This window comes from Urocampus carinirostris, chromosome 12, assembly GCF_059441175.1.
Source record: "Urocampus carinirostris isolate Australia breed hairy pipefish chromosome 12, RoL_Ucar_1.0, whole genome shotgun sequence".
NCBI lineage: Eukaryota > Metazoa > Chordata > Actinopteri > Syngnathiformes > Syngnathidae > Urocampus > Urocampus carinirostris.
The window spans coordinates 39,067,217-39,089,836 of record NC_142360.1 but is presented as its reverse complement, the minus strand read 5'-3'; the positions used below and the strand labels follow the sequence as shown (position 1 = coordinate 39,089,836).

Sequence of the window (22,620 nt, the reverse complement as noted above, 5' to 3'; positions counted from 1 at the left end):
CCCCTTCAAAAAACGTATACCGGGAAACAGTATACCCCCCTGTATACAGTACACCATATAGAATACGGGAAGAGAAAGAGTGAAATTCATGTTATAACAAAAATAAAAACAACTGTAAAATATGTTGTATGTGCACGGAATAGGACTGCGGCGAAACCACTACGAACCATTCAGTATGATTTTATTAATCGCTCTCAACCACATGCAGCCATCGCAGTTTTTTTCGCTTGTTAACACTACAGGTTACATATTGAAAATGAAAACTGTGAAAATGTGATATTTGATGAGTGTTTGTGAAGTGTTTTGGGAAACGACAGTTAAAAAAATGGTCTGTGTTCATTTTAATGAAAGTGAAAGAGCTACCTTCTGACAATAACAACATACTTTAGCTAGCGCCATCGAACGGCTTTTAAAACAAATACACGAAACCACACACAGCTAGCCGTGTTTAGGTCGAACAAACAACCGCTCGCTTTTGGTAAAATAAAGTCAAACTTGAGATGAAATGTGACAGAAGAGAATATACTTATGTCGCGTCGCCGAGTTCTCTCCTTGATAAACTGAGCGCCACATAAGAAGGGCGTGAGGTGGGAGGGGTTAAAGGTGAGCGAAGCGGTAACTCACCATGACTAAGCATTGTGTCATGGCCTCCCCCTCCCCTTCACAATAAGAGTGTCCACACCGTATCCTCCGTTGACATAAGCTCGCGCTCAATGGCGTCAAGTCAATACATGCTTTTATTGAGAAGGTAAGGTATATTTTTTAGACCCGCGAAGCTCTGAACCCGCAAAAGTGGAACTGCGAACTAGCGAGGTTCCACTGCATAGCCAAGCTTATAGCAGTTTTGATTCTATCGAGGCACGAGCCAATATAAGATTCTTACTGTAGGGCAATAGCCAATGTGTATAAGAAGACAGTACAGCAATCCTTTGTTTTTGTAGGGGTTGCGTTTCAAAAAGGTCATGTGACAGGCAAAACCCCTCTACGTAAGTACGCGTTTGTCTGTCTCCGCTAAGGCGCATTCATTCTCATGTAACAGTACTTTTCTATCTATCTACCTTGGTCATATCCCTCAAGAGGGGTGACTGACAGCAAGACAAACACATACAATAACAAAGAAAATAAAAAAGGGGGAAGAAATAGCAAAAAAAACACACACAAACATTTTTGGACCATGGCCAACCCAAATGCCCAAACACCCAAACAATGTGGGCACCCAAGTCGGTCATGCTTTCGTCCTTCCAGATGAAACGGGACACAAGAAAGCAGCCGTGTCACATGGGTCAGGGTGACACAACACACTCTTTTGTTCAACAGCAGGGTTCGACAGCTTTCACTGGTTTACCCCTGCTGCATTATAGCGGTGCGCCACCCATCCCTTAGAATGCGTCCAAACATCCCTCCATGCTTTTACAACACCTCTCCACTCATTCCTATGAACAGTACTTCTACTTGAGTAAAAATTTCGGCTACTCCACCTACCTGTGCTCCTCTGTGACACTCTTCTGAAAGACGATGAAAGTGTACACAAGCAACTCTGGTGGGCTCTCATTCTCACTGTGGGGGCTAGAGAGCCGTTTGATTTATTTCACTTTCCAGTGGATTTGCCAGAAAGCGAGCGATCAATACTTAATGAGATGTAAAGCGAACATTCACAGGGCCCGAGGCCGACGGCCTAAACGCTTCTGTGATTACGGTGATGTCACAATCAATAAGATTTAGTGCCAACTGATATCTTTTTCCCCCGCAAAAACAGTTTACATCCTTCTTAAACTTGCCACCACTTACCGTCTAAGAGCACTTAGCGCCACCTGAAAGCCGGTCGCACTGAACCGACAAGCCCGTCATTTCAGTAATTATAAAATAAAACGAGACGAGGATTATTTGTAAATCATCATCTTTGTGCGGTTGCCAGGTGATGAGAATTCACGTACCTAATTGAGAATGATTTAGTCAAGAGACGAAACATGAGTTGAAGGGCTGTCCACTTTGAAGTCATTACACTCTTGAAGGAACCTCCCGGATCCTCCCAACACTCAAGGACCATATTTTAAGTGAAACGAGGGCTAAATGTTGCAAAATTGGGGTTTTAGCACGAGGTTGGTTGGATGCAATGTTCCCTATAATTTTCTTTAGGGGTCTGAGCGTTCACACAAAGTCGGTGAGCAACGCTTGAAACAACAGTGAGCAACAGCGATCCCTAGTGTGGCAACTAAGTCATGATCAATCATGTCCAAAACTTGACATCACCTTACATTTTGCGGAGTTTCCGGCTATGCAAAATGATTTTTCTCTTTTGAATGAATTGACTCGTGTACGATGGCCTACAAATGTCATTAGTTCTTACAATTCTTTCACAAGATATCCATTTCTTTTTATTTCCTGATATATTTTGTCGCATAATATTAACATTTTTGGGGGTTTATTGAGTCGGTTGTAAGATACAGAACTGTACTTAATCACATTTTTTAGTGGAATGTTGGCAACAAGATTCACTTGATATCATTGGAAATTATTTGAATGCAACACAAACTTTTTCTTCTTTTTTTTTCGTGTTTTTCTCTACTTTTTTAAAAATTCCTTTAAAAAAAAATCTTATTGTGTTTATTTTTTCCCCAGCTCTTACTTTTTTGTTTTTGTTCTGTTTACTTTTTTCCTACATTTCTTTCTTTTTTTTCTGGCTTTTTAAAAAAAAATCCTTCTTTTTTTCTCTTCCTTTTGTTTCTTTTTTTTCTCAGCTTTTCATTACTTTTTCATTTTGGTATTTTTTTCTTTTTTGTTCTATTCCCCCCTTCTTATAAGTCATTTTGTGCATAGTTTTACATAATATTTGGTCATGTTGGGATTAAAGAAGCAAAAACAACCTGAAGAGCCGTTTAGGACCAGAAGGAGCCGGTTCCTTTTAGTGAGCCGAGCCGAAGAGGCCGGTTCTCGACAAACTCTACTAACTTTACTCAACTTTACTCGACTTCAAAATACCGCATTTAGGACACAACGTCAGGGGAACCCGTGTATTTTTACCATAATGAACTGTAACTTTGACTTAAGTCGCTTCTTAATAAGTAATTTTGAGCCCTCGTTTTTGTGCGCTGGATAGATTTTCTTGTGCGCCGAGAATGTGCGAGCAGTGCACAATTGCGCACACGCGCAGTTTAGAGGGAACACTGGTTGGATGGTGCCACAAATTGTGCAGATAAAAATTATAACGAGGGAAAAGAAATCTTGTTAATGTGGAAGAGTGCCTCCATTTGTGTAGCTCTTGGAATGGTTAAATTGTAAATATAAACGGTAAAATATGGGCAAAAAAAGAAGGGAAAAGAAATGGAGACCATTTTTTTTACATGATAGCAAACCGTGTATATCTACATATTTGCGAGTCTGGTTCCCCTAAGCCCTAGGGTCCTAGGTGTCAAAACCAGAACGGAGACAGGACCCACTTGCGTTGCATTCTCACAAGTTTTATTGGAAGAAAGGGAAAGGGTTGTGCCCACGATCCGGTGATTGCTGGACGCGGATAGCAGGTCGCTCTGATACTCGGATTGCACTCCGATCGCGGAAGTGGATCTTCCGTGGCGAGCGATGGCGGAGTCGGGGACGGAAAAAACAGGTCAGTAGACGGGACAGAGAGCAAAAACGTGGTCGGGGTCAGAAACGGGTCATAAGTCGGGACGGGACGTGGTCAGGATCAAAACAGGTTGTAGCCGGAGACAGATGAGAGTAAAAACGGGACAGGTGGGAGTCAGTGTCGAAAAAGGCTTGCCTAGTATACACTGAGGTTCACAGACGGACTGACAACAGGGGATAGACCCTATAGAGGATAAGCAGTGCAGATAATGGATATAGATATATATATATATATATATATATATATATATATGGATAGATATAAAGATTGTCAAGTCAAGTCATTTTTATTTGTATAGCCCTTAATTACAAAGAGTCTCAAAGGGCTGCACAAATTATTGCACAGACTATTATTTCAGACTATTATTACACCATCCCCTGATCTGAAACCAACATGAGGGCAAGGAAAAACTCAAAAACCTCAACATGAGGAAAATGAAGTAACCTTGAGAAGGGACCGCACATGTGGTAATCCCCCTGTCAGGATGACAAATAATACACAGATATTGTCAACAAAAAGTATAGGTTATTCATATGCTATAGAGTATAAGTGTGTTTTAAGCTTAGATTTAAACATTTCCACTGAGGTTGCAGATCCGATCTCAGGGGGAAGAGCATTCCACAGCACCGGGGCCGGAATATGGAACGTTTTCGAATCTACTGATTTCTTCTTGGCTCTTGGGATCACCAGTAGACTGGCGCTTTCAGAACAAAGGCTTCGGACCGGAACATAGGGGGAAATTAAATCGGAAAGATATTAGGGAGCAAGTCCATGTATGATTTTGTATAATACCAAGAGAACCTTGAAATCACATATTAAGCTAACAGGGAGCCAATGCAAGTTAGCTAAAATCGGGGTCATGTGATCAAACTTTCTTCTCTTAGTTTAAAGCCTCGCTGCAGCATTTTGTACCAGCTGAAGACTCTTGATTCTGGACTTCGGGAGACCGGAGAGTAGTGCGTTACAGTCATCGAGACTGGAGGTCACAAACGCGTGAATTATAATCTCCACATCCGACTAAGACAGCATAGGACGCATTTTAGCAATGTTGAATTTTAGCAAGATAGAGATATGGATGTAAAGATAGAGGTATAAAGATAGAGATAAATATCAAGATATATATATATATGTATATATATCAGATGAGTAATTTTAATACTTTAGTTTTTGAAGCAACCCAGCCAAAACTGCTAATTCTTCTGGGCTTTTCTTGGCTCCTACCCAGTCACGCGCCTTTTATAATAAAAGGAACCGTCTGGACGCGGCATGGAAATGCTTTTAAAAAGCCGCGCAAATGAACTCAAAGGTAAGGGCAACAAAGGATGGTGAATGAAATGACACCTGGGACATTTCTTAAAGTGCAGCATCTTAATGAGATGCTTCCCTTTGACCCGCTTTGGGTTTTTGTGCGGTCCTTCAGCAGGTCGGTGCTTAGACGTGGGCGTGTTGCTGACGAAATGGGATAAAATATACGGCTTTGCACGCTTCTCGGGTTTGATTGATTTTGTGTGTGCGTTCGTCGGCAACGCAAACGCAGCTGTCTGAAAAAGCGACAGGCTGCAGATTTGTCGTACATTCGGCCGATCGCCTTATCTTCTGTCACCGCCGGGGAATGACGTGACATACAGGTTTCCCTTCTTTCATGCTTCTCTTAGCATCTACATGGCGCCCAGTTAAAGTCCAATTATGACAGCCAATCACTCCTCGCTTCCTGCCCACCAATTATCAACCGTTTTCCGTTTTCCACGCATCCCTTCTTCTAGCTCTAAAGGAGCGCACACTCATTTTCCATCTTAAAAGCCATTTTTTGTGGTATGTGTGCAAGAAAAATCAACACGCAGGAGCACAATCTACGTGCCGTTATGGTCAAACACACACTACACTCATCAAGTAGATAGATAGATACAGTAATCCCTCGGTTATCGCGGTTAATGGGGACCTAAACCACCCGCGAAAAGTGAAAATAGATAGATAGATAGATAGTTTATTCATCCCCGTAGGGAAATTCACACTTCCAGCAGTCTACCCCGTTGTCTATTAACAGATGAACATGATGCCCTAGGGGTGCTTGTAGCAGAGCGGATGACGTCACGCTAGTCCAAAAATTCGACATCCCTGCGGCAGATGGAAAGCTTTTCTTTGTGAAAATCCAGGGATACACCACCTCGTGTTAGCAAGTCCGCCTCCTCTCCGATTCCCCCGGCTTTCGTGTCTCTGTTTAGCGGCGTTGAAGCCGGATTGCTCCGGGTAGCTCCGGGCGGCTACACGTTAGCGTCCGGAACGCTAAACGTGAGCCACGTTTCCGCAAAACACAGCAACTGCGCTCCCTGTGCGCTTCGATGTTTTCCACCAGCACTCGATGATCTTATTTGGTCGTGAGTTCGCATTTACCAAGATTACGGATGGTTCCGAAGACTTATAACGCCGCTAGCCGCTTCGCTAGCTCCGGCTTTTCCTCCACGATAGGCCCCTTCATCACGCCGGCACGAGAATTCTTCAGGGCAAGGAGTTGAAATTCCTTGAATACACGCATTTTTGTGCGCTAAAACCCATGTCCATAGGATAGAAGTAATCCATAGTGTAGTTGTCGAAACGGGAAGAAAAAACACCGAAGATAGGAGCAGACAATAAAAGAATAGGGCAGCTGCTGGAAAAGGCAGCCGCTCGTGGCAGCGCCGCTTTGATGTGTAATGATTGTATGAATCCGCGAAGTAGCGACGCCCCTTCAAAAATGCTTAAAAAAATAAATAAATGTTATTATTTTTTTTGTATATTTTTACTTTATTAGTATTATTTTTTTAGACCCGGTTAATGGGGACCAAAACCACCCGCGAAAAGTGAAAATCCGCAAAGTAGCGACGCCCCTTTAAAAATGCTTAAAAAAGTAAATAAATAAATATTTTTATTTTTTAAATTTTTTTTATTTTATTATTATTATTTTTTAGACCCGGTTAATTGAGACCAAAACCACCCGCGAAAAGTGAAAATCCACAAAGTAGCGACCGATGATTGCTGGGATGGGCTCCAGCACCCCCGCGACCCTACTGAGGATAAGCAGTGCAGCTTATGAGATGAGAAGTTACATTCAGGCAGCACGGCGGTGCAGTGGTTAGCACGTTTGCGGCACAGTTCTGAGGTCATGAGATCGAACCTTCTTGTGTGGAGTTTGCATGTTCTCCCCATGCTTGCGTGGGTTTTCTTCTCACATTCCAAAAGCATGTCAGGTTAATCGTCAGGTCCAAAATGTCTCTATGTGTGAATGAGCGAGTGAGACAGTCCCTGTGCTTACTGGCAACTAGTTCAGGGTGTCCCCTGCCCACTGCCCGATGATTGCTGGGATGGGCTCCAGCACCCCCGCGACCCTACTGAGGATAAGCAGTGCAGCTTATGAGATGAGAAGTTACATTCAGGCAGCACGGCGGTGCAGTGGTTAGCACGTTTGCGGCACAGTTCTGAGGTCATGAGATCGAACCTTCTTGTGTGGAGTTTGCATGTTCTCCCCATGCTTGCGTGGGTTTTCTTCTCACATTCCAAAAGCATGTCAGGTTAATCGTCAGGTCCAAAATGTCTCTATGTGTGAATGAGCGAGTGAGACAGTCCCTGTGCTTCCTGGCAACTAGTTCAGGGTGTCCCCTGCCCACTGCCCGATGATTGCTGGAATGGGCTCCAGCACCCCCGTGACCCTACTGAGGATAAGCGCTGCAGCTAATGAGATGAGGGATGAGATCTTTCTCTTTAAAAAATTGATTTTTTTTAAGCATCCAATCCAAAATGTGATTTCTGGTTCACACCCTGCACACTTGAGGCAAGAGGCAATCTCACTGTAATAAAATCTATAAGGTGAAGGGGGGGAATGGCGTCGGAGGGATTTAATCCTCACTTTTCCCCCTCCACCTTTCGCCCGCCGCCTCTTCCTTCCCCCCGACTTCCCCCTTACTTCCTCCCCCTCGTGCCCCTTTCCCACCGAGCCGGCGATGATAAATGAGTCAATTATGCGCGTGTGCGTGAAACGGGAGCTGATGGGGCTGTTATTACCTGTTGCGGCCGAGGGGCTAATGTTGCCGTATTAATCATATTCTAATTTTCCACGCAAGCCTCCCACCAGTCACGCGTCATCAACTCCTGTACCCCCCTCCCTCTCCTCCTCCCGATCAATATAGTTGTCGCCTGCAAGCAAATGGGAGTAAATGCAAAGCCAGAAACGTGGAACTCCCTGGGGCAGGGGTGGGCAACTTTTTGGAGTCTGAGGCCGTATGAAGTTAAAGAATTTGGCCGAGGGGCCAATCCTGGAGACCTATCCAATTTGTTTTCATTATAAAGGAATATCCCAATAATAATAACAATAATAATAATTTGGGCGGCAGTAGCTCAGGAGGTAGAGCGCTCGTCTTGGGATCAAGGGATCCCAGTTCGAATCCCGGGCTTGTCTGTGTTACATGTCGAAGTGTCCTTGGGTAAGACACTGAACCCCTAATACCATCAATAAGCAGGTTAGCGTCTTACATGGCTGTAATACAAGGCCGCTATTGGGAAATGTGAAGCACACTGTAAAGTGCTTTGGGAAGTCATTGACTTGAAAAGCGCTATATAAATGCAGATCATTTCATAATAATAATAACAATAATACTCCGAACACCTCAGTTGGGTTGAGCGAGGGGGCTGGGAATCCCCTCCTCTAAATCAATCTCCCAAAAAGACTCTAGCCACCTCCCACTAGGGGGATATGGCTGTGGTATATATATATATATATATATATATATATCTCATCTCATTAGCTGCACCGCTTATCCTCAGTAGGGTCGCGGGGGTGCTGGAGCCCATCCCAGCAATCATCAGGCAGTGGGCAAGGGACACCCTGAACTGGTTGCCAGCCAATCGCAGGGCACACGGGGACAGACAACTCACTTGCTCATTCACACCTAGGGACAATTTGGACCGGCCAATTCACCTGAAATGCATGTTTTTGGAATGTGGGAAGGAAACCGGAGTGCCTGGAGGAAACCCACGCAAGCATGGGGAGAACGTACAAACTCCACACAGGAAGTCTGGGGCTGGATTTGAACCCATGCAGAAGGTTCCCATGACTTGAACTGTGCCGCTCATGCGCTAACCACTGCGCCGCCGTGCTGCCATATATATATATATATATATATATATATATACATATATATATATATATATATATCTCTCATCTCATCTCATTAGCCGTACCGCTTATCCTCATTAGGGTCGCGGGGGGGCTGGAGCCCATCCCAGCCATCTCCCGGCAGTGGGCAGGGGACACCCTGAACTGGTTGCCAGCCAATCACAGGGCACGCGGGGACAGACAACTCACTCGCTCATTCACACCTAGGGACAATTTAGACCGGCCAATCCACCTGAAATGCATGTTTTTGGAATGTTGGAGGAAACCGGAGTGCCCGGAGGAAACCCACGCAAGCACGGGGAGAACATACAAACTCCGCACAGGAAGTCTGGAGCTGGATTTGAACCCACGCAGGAGGTTCCCATGACATGAACTGTGCCGCACATGCGCTAACCACTGCGCCGCCGTGCTGCCCTATATATATATATATATATATATATGTATATATATATATATATAATATATATAATAAAGGAATATAAATGCCACAGACTATTGCAAACTATAGAGTATTACACTCCGGTTTCCTTCCACAATCCAAAAACATGCATGTTAGATTAATTGGCAAGTGATTTGTCCGTCTCTGTGTGCCCTGCGACTGGCTGGCAACCAGTTCATGGTGTCCCCTGCCCACTGCCCGAATATAGCTGGGATGGGCTCCAGCACCCCCGCGACCCTACTGAGGATAAGCGGTGCAAATCATGACTGGATGGATAGTACTTAATGTGCTATTATACATATCGTCATCATATGCTTTCTTTGGCAGTCCCAATGCAAAAGCCTGACGGGGCCGCATTGGCCCCTCTGGCTGTCGTTGCCCACCCCCGATCTGAGGACACAGCAGAGAATCAAGCGTGTCCCAACGCAACCGAAAGCATTATCCGATTTTAGGAGACAAGAGGGAACTGTTGGGCCGTGCGGCGAGATAGATACAGAAAGATACGGGACACACGGGAGATGTGTTGGCCGCCTCTTCGTTTCTGTGCGTTTCTGTTTGCGTTTTTGTTTGTCCATTCTGGGCCAGGTCATAAACAGAAAAGGGGTCAATAGAGACACGGGCGCCAATTTGGAGGGGGATAGCGATTGCATATTGTTCTCTAATATATGATGAAGGCTGTATTTGATAAATGATTGTTTAGTCTATGTACCTTAATAGGCTTATAGGTAGGAAGTAGACCGGGGCATTCCAGGATAAACATCAAAAATCTTTACATGGTACTGTGTGTGGAGACTGGCCTACATTTTAGATAGATACTTTATTCATCCCCGTGGGGAAATTCACACTTCCAGCAGTATCCTTTTGTTGTTTATTAACAGATTAAAAGGATGGCCTCGGGGTGCTGTGTTGTAGTTTAGCAACAGCGGAGTGGGTGACGTCACACGCTAGGCCAAAAGTTGGACGTCCCTGCAGCAGATGGAAATCTTGTCCAGGGTTACACCGCCTCGTGTTCACGTAGATAGCGAGTACGCCCCCTCTCCGCTTCCCGCAGGCTTTTGTGTCTCTGTCCTTAACAGCGCTGAAGCCGGGTAGCTCCACGTTAGCTCCACGTTAGCGCCCGAATGCTAGACGTTTGCCATGTTTCACCAGCGCAGCCAATTCGTCGGTCTTATTTGGTAGAAAGTTCACATTTACCATGATTACGGACGATACCAAAGACTTATAACGCCGCTAGCCGCTTCGCTAGCTCCGGCTCTGCATCCACGATAGGGCCCCCCTCATCACGCCGGCACTAGAATTCTTCAGGGCAAGGAGTTGATTCCTCGAATAAACGCATTTTGTGCGTTAAAACCCATAACCATAGGATAGAAAGTCATCCAAAGTGTTGTTGTCAAACGGGACGAAAAACACCGAAGATAGAAGCAAACACTTAAAACAATAAATCACAAAAAGAGCGGAATAACACGGAGCTGCTGGAAAGGCTGCCTATGATGTTATGTTTCATATGTTATATGTTATTTTAAGTTATATTTTAAGATCATCAGAAGAATATCGCAAGGAAAAATGGTGCGGTAGCACCATTCCAAAATAAGAATATCAATACACAATATTTCTCTATATAGTGCCCTCTTGTTTTAAGGGGAGTAGTAGCATCTGCTAGAGCACAGATGTCAAACAGGCGGCCCGCGGGCCAGATCAGGCCTGCTAAGGAATTGTATCCGGCCCGCGAGAGGTCGTAGCAAGTGTGGGACCAGACCTTTATAATGTTGATGTCCCTGCTGCAGTCAGCTTGCTATGTCGTCCAGACTGGGCAGAGAGACGGTGATCTTCTTGGCTGAGTTGATTACTCTCTGTTTTTCGTATTTGCCTTCAATATCTGGTTAGCTGCTCCTCTTGCACTCTTTGCACTACTGTAAAATACTATACATAGCCATAATTATTTAGTATATTATTAGTACTTCAATACTCCAACTCAATACAACATTTTATCTATATCTGTACATTCAAGGAAACTGTGCGGGTCAGATGTATCGACATTTCGTTCTGTATACACGTGTACTAGAATGACAATAAAGTATATCTGAATCTGAATATGGTTGGCGTAAAGTGTAAAGAGGCGAGCCGTTTCTTTCGAAACAAAAGTGGAATAAGAAAGCTTGATGCGGTTGAGAAAATGTTAGGATTGCTTTTTTTTTCGTCCACTTTGCACCACGGAGAAGGAAGTCGCCTAACTCTTGAAGCTCATCTTCCAAAAGTGAGTTGAACTTTATTTATTTTTATAGAGCACATTATTTTATGAAGTGTTTATCTTTTAGTACAAAACAATACAGGTTACTTATACAAACCTTAAACATACAAAATATAGCACTGAATCAACTTACGAACAAATTCAACTTACATACGATCGTCTGGAACTCATTCATAAGTAGGGCAGCGTCTGTATATCAAAAGTGTTGATATAAGAAATAAATGCCTTGCATGTTATTTCTCTCAAAAACGAATAAATCCCATAACACAGTAACATGAAACCATCTGAAAATACTACGCTGTTGCAGTGCAGTATCAACAGGTTGTGTTCATGTTTTTTTTCAGTTTTTTTTTTCAATCTTCAATGGTTGGCAAAAAAAAAAAGTCAAGGACAAACAGGTCACTTTGGAGAAAAATCAAATAAAAAAAGACTGATACTTTGCCCGGAGCTAAGTGCCACTCGTCTATTTCTCCTCTTCTCGGAGGCGCTAATGGCCTGTCATCACCTCTCCTTTAAATCCCAACGATGAAAGGGTAACAGAGTCCTCTGTCACCTTCTTTTTATTTTTTTCATGGATTCGTACAGGTGCTTGAAATCCTCAAATGCTTGGATTTTATTGTTGTTTTTTTCCCGGTCAAGAAAACGTTTGATTTTGGGGTGATGTGCTTGAAAATGCTTGGAATTGTTGCCATGTTGCAGTCTCGACGCTACAGACCATGTAATAAATGAAGAACATTTTGTAAAAAGTGTGTTAAAAATGACGGACACTCGTCTGCTCTGGTGGCTTGACATTATGGCGTTGTTATGCGAAGCGTCACTGACCCCTACTGGTCGCACCCGAGTGGATAGCTCTATTTGGAAACCTGGCCCTTTTGGCTCTGCTCACTGAAAAGAGCCGTTTGGTTCTTTCGGTTTAAAACGGCTCCTGAGATTCTTTATTTCTTTCAATATTTATATTAAGAAAATTGCGCACCAATTTATTTAATAGACTCTTTGTGATAAAGGGCTATACAAGTAAACATGACTTGACATGACTTCTTGCTGGGATTTTTGAGTTTTTCCTTGCCTTCATGTAGGTTTTAGATCGAGGGATGTTGATTAATAGTCTGTGATTTGCAATAATCTGTGGTCTGTGCAGCCCTTTGAGACCTCTTGTGATTAAGGGCGTCACAAATATACATGACTTGACATATTTATGAGTTTTTCCTTGCCTTCATGTTGGTTATAGATCAGGGGATGTTGTCATAATAGTCTGTGATTTGCAATAATCTGTGGTCTGTGCAGCCCTTTGAGACCTCTTGTGATTAAGGGCGTCACAAATATACATGACTTGACATATTTATGAGTTTTTCCTTGCCTTCATGTTGGTTATAGATCAGGGGATGTTGTCATAATAGTCTGTGATTTGCAATAATCTGTGGTCTGTGCAGCCCTTTGAGACCTCTTGTGATTAAGGGTGTCACAAATATACATGACTTGACTTGACATATTTATGAGTTTTTCCTTGCCTTCATGTTGGTTATAGATCAGGGGATGTTGTCATAATAGTCCGTGGTTTGCAATAATCTGTGGTCTGTGCAGCCCTTAGAGACTCTTTTTGATTAAGGGCGTCACAAATAAACATGACTCGACTTGAAGTTAACTGCTTCCTTTTTGTCTTTCTCTCTGTTCGCAGTCTGAAGCTGGAATGCGAGAAACTGGCCACGGAGAAGACGGAGATCCAGAGACACTACGTTATGGTGAGACGGGTCGTTTGGGTCCCTTTCATTCGCTCCCAGCTGCTAAACACCCACAGGGAATCGCACGCGAGACCACACACAATGTTGCGTCAGGGAATTAATGGCACTTAAACGCTTTTGCGTCTTCTCTCTGAACTTAGGAACTTCTAATTGCGGATATGCCGTCATCCTTAGCAAAACATCGCCAGATTTTCTTTTTCAATCATCCGTTTTTTTTTTTCAATGTGTAATTTTTTGTCAAGAGGTTCAATCTATCGATCTATCTTTATAGTCAGTGGCTTGCGAAACTATTTGGCCCCCTGGAACTTTGTGCCCTTTTGCCACATTTCAGACTTCAAACATCAAGATATAAAACTGTCATTTCTTGTGAAGCATCAACAATAAGTGGGTGGATATTTTCAACTTTTTTCACAAATAAAAACCGAAAAAGTGGACGTGCAAAATGATTCAACCCCTTTACTTTCAATGCAGCAAACTCTGTCCAGAGGTTCAGTGAGGATCTCTGAATGATTCAATGTTGATCTAAATGAATAACCATGATAAATGGAATCCACCTGTGTGTCATCAAGTCTCTGTATAAATGCACCTACACTGTGCTAGTCTCAGAGGTCTGTTTAAAGCGCAGAGAGAATCATGAAGAACGAGGAACACACCGGGCAGGTCCGAGTGGAGAAGTTTAAAGATGGATTTGGAGACAAAAAGATTTCCCAAGGACCACTGTGCAATCATTAATATTGAAATGGAAGGAGTATCCGCCCACTGCAAATCTACCAAGATAGGGCCGTCCCCCTAAACTTTCAGCTCATACAATGAAAAAACTGATCAGAGATGCAGCCAAGAGGCCCATGATCACTCTGGAGGAACTGCAGAGGTCTACAGCTGAGGTGGGAGAATCTATGTCGTATACTGCACAAATCTGGCCTTTATGGAAGAGTGGCAAAAAGTAAGCCATTTCTTCAAGATATCCATAAAAAGTGTCGTTTAAAGTTTGCCACAAGCCACCTGGGAGACACATCTAACGTGAAAGAAGGTGCTCTGGTCAGATGAGACCAAAATCGAAGACGTTATGTTTGGCTTAAAAGCAGCACAGCTCATCACCCTCAACACACCATCCGCACCGTCAAACATGGCGGTGGCAGCATCAAGGGGGACAAATGGTTTTGCAAACCACTGTATGTTGAATAGTTTGGGAAAATACACCAACTATTCGAGGAAAGTCTAGTCATCTTGACAGGGTTCACGGGTGCTTGAAATCCTTGAGAATGCTTTAATTGTAATATTGTGTTTTCAAAGTCAGGAAAATGCTTGAATTTTGGGTGCGCTTGAAAAGGCTCGCACTTATTCCATTGCCGTGTTTCCTGGCAGTCCGACCCAATAGACCGCACTACCGAATAAAAGAAAAAAAAACGTAAAAATGACGCAGATGGTGGTCCCAGTCCTCATAATCCAGTCCTATCTATCCATCTATCTATTTAGATATCAATTTAGACATCCATCTACTGGACTGTCTCAGAAAATTAGAATATTGTGATAAAGTTCTTTATTTTCTGTAATGCAATTAAAAAAACAAAAATGTCATACATTCTGAATTCATTACACATCAACTGAACTATTTCAAGCCTTTTATTATTTGAATATTGCTGATTTTGGCTTACAGCTGAAAAAAACTCAAAAATCCTATCTCAAAATATTAGAATACTTCCTCAGACCAAGTAAAAAAATAATTTTATAACAGCAAAACTAAATCAAACATTTGAAAATGTCCATTGATGCACTCAGTACTTGGTTGGGAATCCTTTTGCACGGATTACTGCATCAATCCGGCGTGGCATGGAGGCAATCAGCCTGTGGCATTGCTGAGGTGTTATTGATTCCCAGGATGCTTCGATAGCGGCCTTCAGCTCATTTGCATTTGTAGGTCTGGTGTCTTTCATCTTCTTCTTAACTATACCCCACAAATTCTCGATGGGGTTCAGGGCAGGGGAATTAGCAGGCCAATCAAGGACAGTGATGCCATGGTCAGTGCACCAGTTACTGGTGGTTTTGGCACTGTGGGCAGGTGCCAGATCATGCTGGAAAATGAAATCCTCATCTCCATAGAGCTTTTCAGCAGATGGAAGCATGTAGTGCTCTAAAATCTCTTGGTACACAGTTGCATTTACTCTGGACTTGATGAAACACAGTGGACCAACACCAGCAGCTGACATGGCTCCCCAAACCATTGCTGACTGTGGGAACTTCACACTGGATTTCAAGCAACTTGGATTTTGCTCCTCTCCAGCCTTTCTCCAGACTCTGGCGCCTTGACTTCCAAATGAAATGCAAAACTTGCTTTCGTCTGAAAAGAGGACTTTGGACCACTCTGCAACTGTCCAGTGCTTCTTCTCCATAGCCCAAGTCAGACGCTTCTTCCGTTGTCTTGAGTTCAGAAGTAGCTTGACCATGGGAATACGGCTATTGTAACCCATTTCCCGGACACGTCTGTGAACTGTGGCTTTTGATACCTGGACTCCAGCTTCAGCCCACTGTCTTTGAAGCTCCCTCAAATTCTAGAAGCGGCTCTTCTTCACAATTTTGTTAAGGCTGCGGTCATCTCTCTTGGTTGTGCAGCGTTTCCGGCCACATTTTTCCCTTCCAACAGACTTTTTGTGGATATGCTTTGAAACTGCACTCTGTGAACAGCCTGCTCTTTGAGAAATTTCTTTTTGTGTCTTACCCTCCTGATGGAGGGTATCAATGATGGTCCTCTGGACAGCAGTCAGATCAGCAGTGATTTAGTTTACTGAACCAAGCTGAGTGTTTTTAAGGCTCAGGAAACCCTCGCAAGGTGTTTCGAGTTAATTAGATGATTAAGGTGATTAGTTGAATAGCCTACTTGTATACTTTTTCATGATATTCTAATATTTTGAGATAGGATTTTTGAGTTTTCTTAAGCTGTAAGCCAAATTCAGCAATATTAAAATAATAAAAGGCTTGAAATAGTTCAGTTGATGTGTAATGAATCCAGAATGTATGACATTTTTGTTTTTTTAATTGCATTACAGAAAATAAAGAACTTTATCACAATATTCTAATTTTCTGAGACAGTCCAGTATATCTATCTAGACATCTATTTATATCTCTATCTATTTATCTCTATCTATCTATCTATATCTGTCTCTATCTATCTATCTATATCTGTCTCTATCTATCTTTATCTGTATCTATCTATCTATCTATCTATATCTGTATCTATCTATCTATATCTGTCTCTATCTATCTATCTATATCTGTCTCTATCTATCTATCTATCTATCTATCTATATCTGTCTCTATCTATCTATTTATCTATCTCTAACTCTCTATCTATATCTATTTAGCTCTAACTCTCTGTCTGTCTGACTATCTCCAACTATCTATCTAGTACATTATGAAGTCATCTGATATGGCCCTTGGAGATCATTTTCCTTGTTTTAATGATCATTTTGATTTTTTTTAAATAACAAAATATAATTATTGGAACATGATTTGTTTTAAGAATAGTTCATAGTAAAGCAAAACTGTAATTTATAAAGAGCAAAGCCGTCGTTTAATTAGGCTGAAAATACAGTTTTGTAGTCCATAAAATCAGCATTTGTTCTGCTATCTATGCCAGCGATGTATAGTGTTATCCAAAACACAACACAGGAGGTTTCTCTATGAGGCGCCTGAGGCAAAATGGAATGTTTTTTCCTCGTTTTTTTAAACATAACTTCGAGGTCGTACCCATAAAGGCTCCGAGAACTTGAAAAGTATGCAAATGTTGCCGCGGCAGTACCATTAGCGTAGCGCCCTTTGAATGTTTGAGTCCGATCGGTGCGGCGGGAATTGAGCCTGCCATCTGAACCCCTCGCCACCGTATCAAACCGTGACGGCTGCCAAGAAGCCTACTTGGGCCCTGCCAGAAAACTAAATAAATAAATAAAGCTTTAAGTGTTTTTTTTTTTTGGCACTGAGCTGGGAATTGTGTATGCCAGGGAAGTGAAACAGGCGGCCCGCGGGCCAGATCAGGCTTGTTAAGGGATTGGATCTGACCCGCGAGACAACGCTGAGAAGTGCAAGAGAAAAACGAGCTGCAGGTTGAAATGTGTCCGCTTGGTGATGCCAAAGCCAGGTGCCTCTCACAAAGAAGCTTTACTTGTATTTCTTTCTCTCTCTCTGTTCCTCCCTATTTCTCTCACTTTATATCTCTCACTCTCACTCTTACTCTCTTACTCTCACTCGCTCGTCTTTCTCTCCTTTTCTCTCTTTTGCTTCTTTCTCTCTCTATCCTTGCTTCTCTCTCTCTTGCTTTTTGCTTTCTCTCTCTCTCTCACTTGCTTTTCGCTCTCTCTCTCTCTCTCTCTCTCTCTCTCTCTCTCGCTTTTTTCTTTCTTTCAGTTGCCTCATCACGCTCTCGCGTTCCCCTTCTCTCTTTCTCTTGCTCTCTCTCTCTCTCTCTCTCCCAGTCTCACTCTCACTCTCTTACTCTCACTCTCACTTTCTTACTCTCACTCGCTCGTCTTTCTATCTTTTTGTCTCTCTTGCTTTTTTCTCTCTCTCTCTCTCTCCTTGCTTTTCTCTCTCTCTCTCCCTCTCTCTTGCTTTTTGCTTTCTCTCTGTCTCACTTGCTTTTCGCTCTCTCTCTCGATTTTCTCTATTTCTCTCGGTTGCCTCTCTCGCTTTCGCGTTCCCCTTCTCTCTTGCTCTCGCTCCCTCTCTCTGTCTCACTCTCTTACTCTCACTCTCTTCCTCTCACTCGCTCGCCTTTCTCTTTTTCTCTCTTTTGCTTTTTTCTCTCTCTCCCCCTTGCTTTTCTCTCTCTCTTGCTTTTTGCTTTTAATGTACGCTTACGTTTCGTAGCGTCATATATTTTTGTCAGCTTCTTTTGAACCTTTCTTCTGGGGCTGAGATTTTGCCTTGATTCCTAACCACTTCTCCATTGTTCTTGTGTTCTCTGTGCGTCTACTTTGGAACAGGATATGCAAATGAGCGACCTTAGAACGCTCGGGAAAGTCCGGAAGCACGAAGTTATTCGATGCAGGCTTCTGATTGGCTGCCGAGTATGCAAATTGCCAAACAAACCGATAAGTGCTTGAATTTGGCCTTGAAAAGGTGCATGAAACTCGGTAAATAAAGCGTTAAGTCTCGTTTCTGGCACTGTGTCGGGAATTGTGTATAGATGGGTGGAAGAGGGACGGGGGTGGAAGTCTTGGCTCTATCGAAGAATACGGGGGGCGGGGTGTGCGGGGGTATAGGCAGGGTCTCCTCTCTTGGCAGACGATTTGGGAGAGTTTGGCTGTTGCTAAGCAACAGGCGAAACTTGGCACGCTAACTGTCAAACGGCGCTACCAGCTGCCAGGAAAGGCATCTTTTATGGAGGCGCAACACACACCTGCGCGTGGACTCACAACAACCCTCGAAAAAAGCCTGCCGCGTGCCAAGAGATATGTCTGCCGAGAGCCAACCCCTGGCCGTCTCCTCCTGCCAGAACGTTCCAGCTCTCCGACTCGCCAATCTCCTCTCCGAAAAGCAAATGTCAGCCTGTCACTTTCCGAGGCGCCCGACTCCAAAACGCTTTCCCTTTACTCTTTACCGCGCTCCTCTTAGGAGTCGAAAGGTTCAAATAGCTCAAATTAGACGTGATTATTGCAGCAGTACGACAATATTCCACGCCGGGTTCTCCAAACGCCCTTCGGCCCCCGCTTTCGAGTGCTTGTGACTTTTAGCGGCCAAGGTGGTGTGATGGACTGACCAGGGTTCGTACGGGTGCCTGAATTCCTTGAAAATGTGTTTTCGAGATCAGGAAGTGATTGAAAATGCTTGAAATTGTTGCCATCGCCATGTTTCTTGGCAGTCTGACTCTATAGACCACGCAATTATTGAAAAACCGACTAAGAAAAGTGTGTGGAAAGGATGCCGACTTGCTGCTCTGGTGGCTTGTTATTGTGGCGTTGTCCGGTAGCCCGGGTTGTGCATCTTTCACGTCGGGCAGGATGGAATGGGAGCTTGTGACAAACGTTTGCTTTATTCCAATTTCGAAATCTTCGTTCGGTTTGGAAATTTTGGTTCGTTGAGCAATTTGCATATTCGGCAGCCGATCAGAAGCCTGCATCGAATAACTTTGTGCTTCCGGACTTAGAACACAAGAGAACACAAGAAAAATGGTCAAGTGGTTAGGAATCGAGCCAAAACCTCAGCCCCAGGAGAAAGATTCAAAAGAAGCTAACAAAACTGATGAAGCTCCAAAACGTAAATGTACATTAAAAGCATCACGGAAAGAGGAGTTCACGTGGCTTCTAGCAGACGACGCAATGCAAACACATTTTTTTTTTCTTGAGACAGGATGGAATGGTAGCTTGTTACAAATGTTTGCTTTATTCCGATTTCGAAATCTTGGTTCGGTTTGGAAATTCCGGTTCGTTTGGCAATTTGCATATTCGGCAGCAGATCAGAAGCCTGCATCGAATAACTTTGTGCTTCCAGACTTAGAACACAAGAGAACACAAGAAAAATGGTAAAGTGGTTAGGAATCGAGCCAAAACCTCAGCCCCAGGAGAAAGATTCAAAAGAAGCTAACAAAACTGATGAAGCTCCAAAACGTAAATGTACATTAAAAGCATCACGGAAAGAGGAGTTCACGTGGCTTGAAGCAGACGACGCAATGCAAACACTTTTTTTTTTGTTGAGACAGGATGGAATGGTAGCTTGTTACAAATGTTTGCTTTATTCCGATTTCGAAATCTTGGTTCGGTTTGGAAATTTCGGTTCGTTTGGCAATTTGCATATTCGGCAGCCGATCAGAAGCCTGCATCGAATAACTTCGGGCGCCCGGACTTATAACACAAGAAAACACAAGAAAAATGATGGTTAGGAATCGAGCCAAAACCTCAGCCCCAGGAGAAAGATTCAAAAGAAGCTAACAAAACTGATGAAGCTCCAAAACGTGCATGAAAAGCATGGTGGAAAGAGGAGTTCACGTGGCTTGTAGCAAACGACGCAACGCAAACATTGCACGAATGAAGATGGGTCAAAACAGGTGCATACTGATGGCAGATGCAACAATGTTGTTTTTGTATTTTTTTTTAAATGATTAGTCTTCTTATTGTGTTTCAAGTTGTGAAAAATGGGGCAGGCAACTTTATGGCTGGGCCGGCAACCTTTCAGAGTTGTCCGCTCTGGTGTCCGCCAACCTTTTCTCATCAGTTTCAGACACTGCTCCTACTGGTCGCAGCTAAAAGGACAGCTCTATTTAGAATACCGGCTCTTTTGGCTCTGCTCACTAAGAGCCAGCTCTTTCGGCCCCAAAACGACTCCTCAGATTATTATTCTTTTTAATGATTTATTATCAATTGTAATGATTTATTATCAATTGTAATAAATCATTATGCGCCATTTTATTTCGTAATCACCGGTAGTAATTTCATATGTTTTGCAGGGGATGCCTGAAAAACAAATGACATACAGATTAAAATATTCACAGATCTACAAAAAAACGCACACTGAATACTTTTAAAGTCCAACAACACAATAATGAATTTAAAATATTAACTTTTTAGTGCTATGAATAAATGATAACATGCAAAACAATTAAGTATTTGACCAATTTAAACACTAAACTGAGTCCAAATTCGTCTCATTTTCCACTTTTTTTTTTTTTAAACAGTACTTTCTTTCAGTACAGTGCAACCTTTTTTGTCTTCCTATTGAACTGAACAACTATAAAACCCTTATGGTACTGGTAACTAAGTGTGATGTATTGAAGCTGCAGAATGGAGGAATTCATGTCAGTTTACAGCAGCCTATTCACACAAAAAACATTGTGGATCATAGTTAGGAACAGCTCAAAATAGCACAAAGTATGCGCTAGCAGCAAGAGAGCGACTTTTAAGTCATCAAAGTCAACAACAGAATTTTTTTGATCAGCGCTTGATTTCTTCTTTTTAAGGCGCTGGAAAAATGACAAAATCAGTCTCGAAAGTGCTTGAAAATTTCTGTCCCCTTTTGTCAGTCCATCTGGGAACCTCAGTTTACTCTAGGCAAGCCTTTTTCAATCCTGACTCCCACCTGTTTTTTGCTCCCGTCTGTTCCCTGGCTTCGACCCGTTTTTTTGATCCTGACCACTCTCCTCTCCTGGCTTTCGACTCGTTTCCAACCATGACTACGATTTTTGCTCTCCTGTTCCGGCTACTGACCCGTTTTTTCCGTTCCTGACATCACTCGCCACAGAAGTCCCATTTCCGCGTCTGAGCAACCTGCTTCCGGCGTTCACCTGATCGTGGGTGCAACCCTTTCCTTTTTTCCCAATAAAACTGAGAGAAACGTAACTCTAGTGCACAGGTGTCAAACAGGCGGCCCGCGGGCCAGATTAGGCCCGCTAAGGGATTGAATCCGGCCCGTGAGGTAACACACAGAGAAGCGCGAGAGAAAAACAAGCTGCAGGTTGAAATATGTCCACTTGATGTTGCCAAAGAAAGGTGCCTCAAACAAAGACACTGTACTTGTATTTATTCATCTCTCTTTCTCTGTCTCTCTCTCTGTCTCTGTCTCTGTCTCTGTCTCTCTCTCTGTCTCTCTCTGTGTGTCTCTCTCTGTCTCTCTTTCTGTGTGTCTCTTTCTCTCTTTCTCTTTCTCTCTTTCTCTTTCTCTCTTTCTCTTTCTCTCTTTCTCTTTCTCTCTTTCTCTTTCTTTCTCTCTCTTTCTCTCTCTTTCTTTCTCTTTCTTTCTCTCTCTTTCTCTTTCTTTCTCTTTCTTTCTCTTTCTTTCTCTCTGTGTGTGTGTCTCTCTTTCTCTCTCTCTCTATGTCTCTCTTTCTCTCTCTCTGTGTGTCTCTCTCTCTCTCTCTGTGTCTCTCTTTCTCTCTCTCTATGTCTCTCTTTCTCTCTCTCTCTGTGTCTCTCGCTCTCTCTCTCTCTGTGTGTCTCTCTCTCTCTCTCTGTGTCTTTTTAACTTATTTTGCTCTAACTTTCTTTTTTCCTTTTCTCTCTTCCTACCTCTCGCGCTTTATTTTCTCTTTTCTCTCCTTCTGTCTTTCTTTTTCTCTTTGGATTTCTTTCTTCCGCTCCATTTCTTTCCCCCCTCTCTCACAACTTCTCTTTTTATCTCTTTTGTTTCTCACGCTCTCTCTCTCTTTCTTTGTCCCGCCCTCTCTCCTTTTCCCCTCCCTCTTTCTATTATTTCCTTATCTCTCCTTTTCTTTCCCTTTAATCTACTAGTCCGGCCCCCGACAGAATGTTTGCTCTATCGTGTGGCCCCCGAGTCAAAATGAGTTTGACGCCCCTGCTCTAGTGGGTCCTGTCTCCGTCCTGGTCCTGACATGAGGAACAAAAACATTTGCTCTAGGGTTCTTGGCAACCATAGCTTATCTGCTTCAGCAATGTTTAAGCAAAATCATGCTAATGTTAGCCACCCGGTGTTAGCATGGTC

At 43.1% G+C, this 22,620-nt stretch overlaps 1 protein-coding gene across 5 annotated transcripts in view; it reads left to right on the top strand.

Annotated features, from left to right (window-relative positions):
* tle2a (TLE family member 2, transcriptional corepressor a) overlaps nucleotides 1–22,620 on the top strand; it is a 108,942-nt gene that overhangs the window by 56,346 nt on the left and 29,976 nt on the right. For all 5 annotated transcript variants that reach the window (XM_088349330.1, XM_088349329.1, XM_088349328.1 and 2 more), the window contains one exon: nucleotides 13,134–13,197. In XM_088349330.1, coding sequence (XP_088205456.1) covers nucleotides 13,134–13,197 — 64 coding nt within the window. The remainder of the gene's footprint in view (nucleotides 1–13,133; nucleotides 13,198–22,620) is intronic.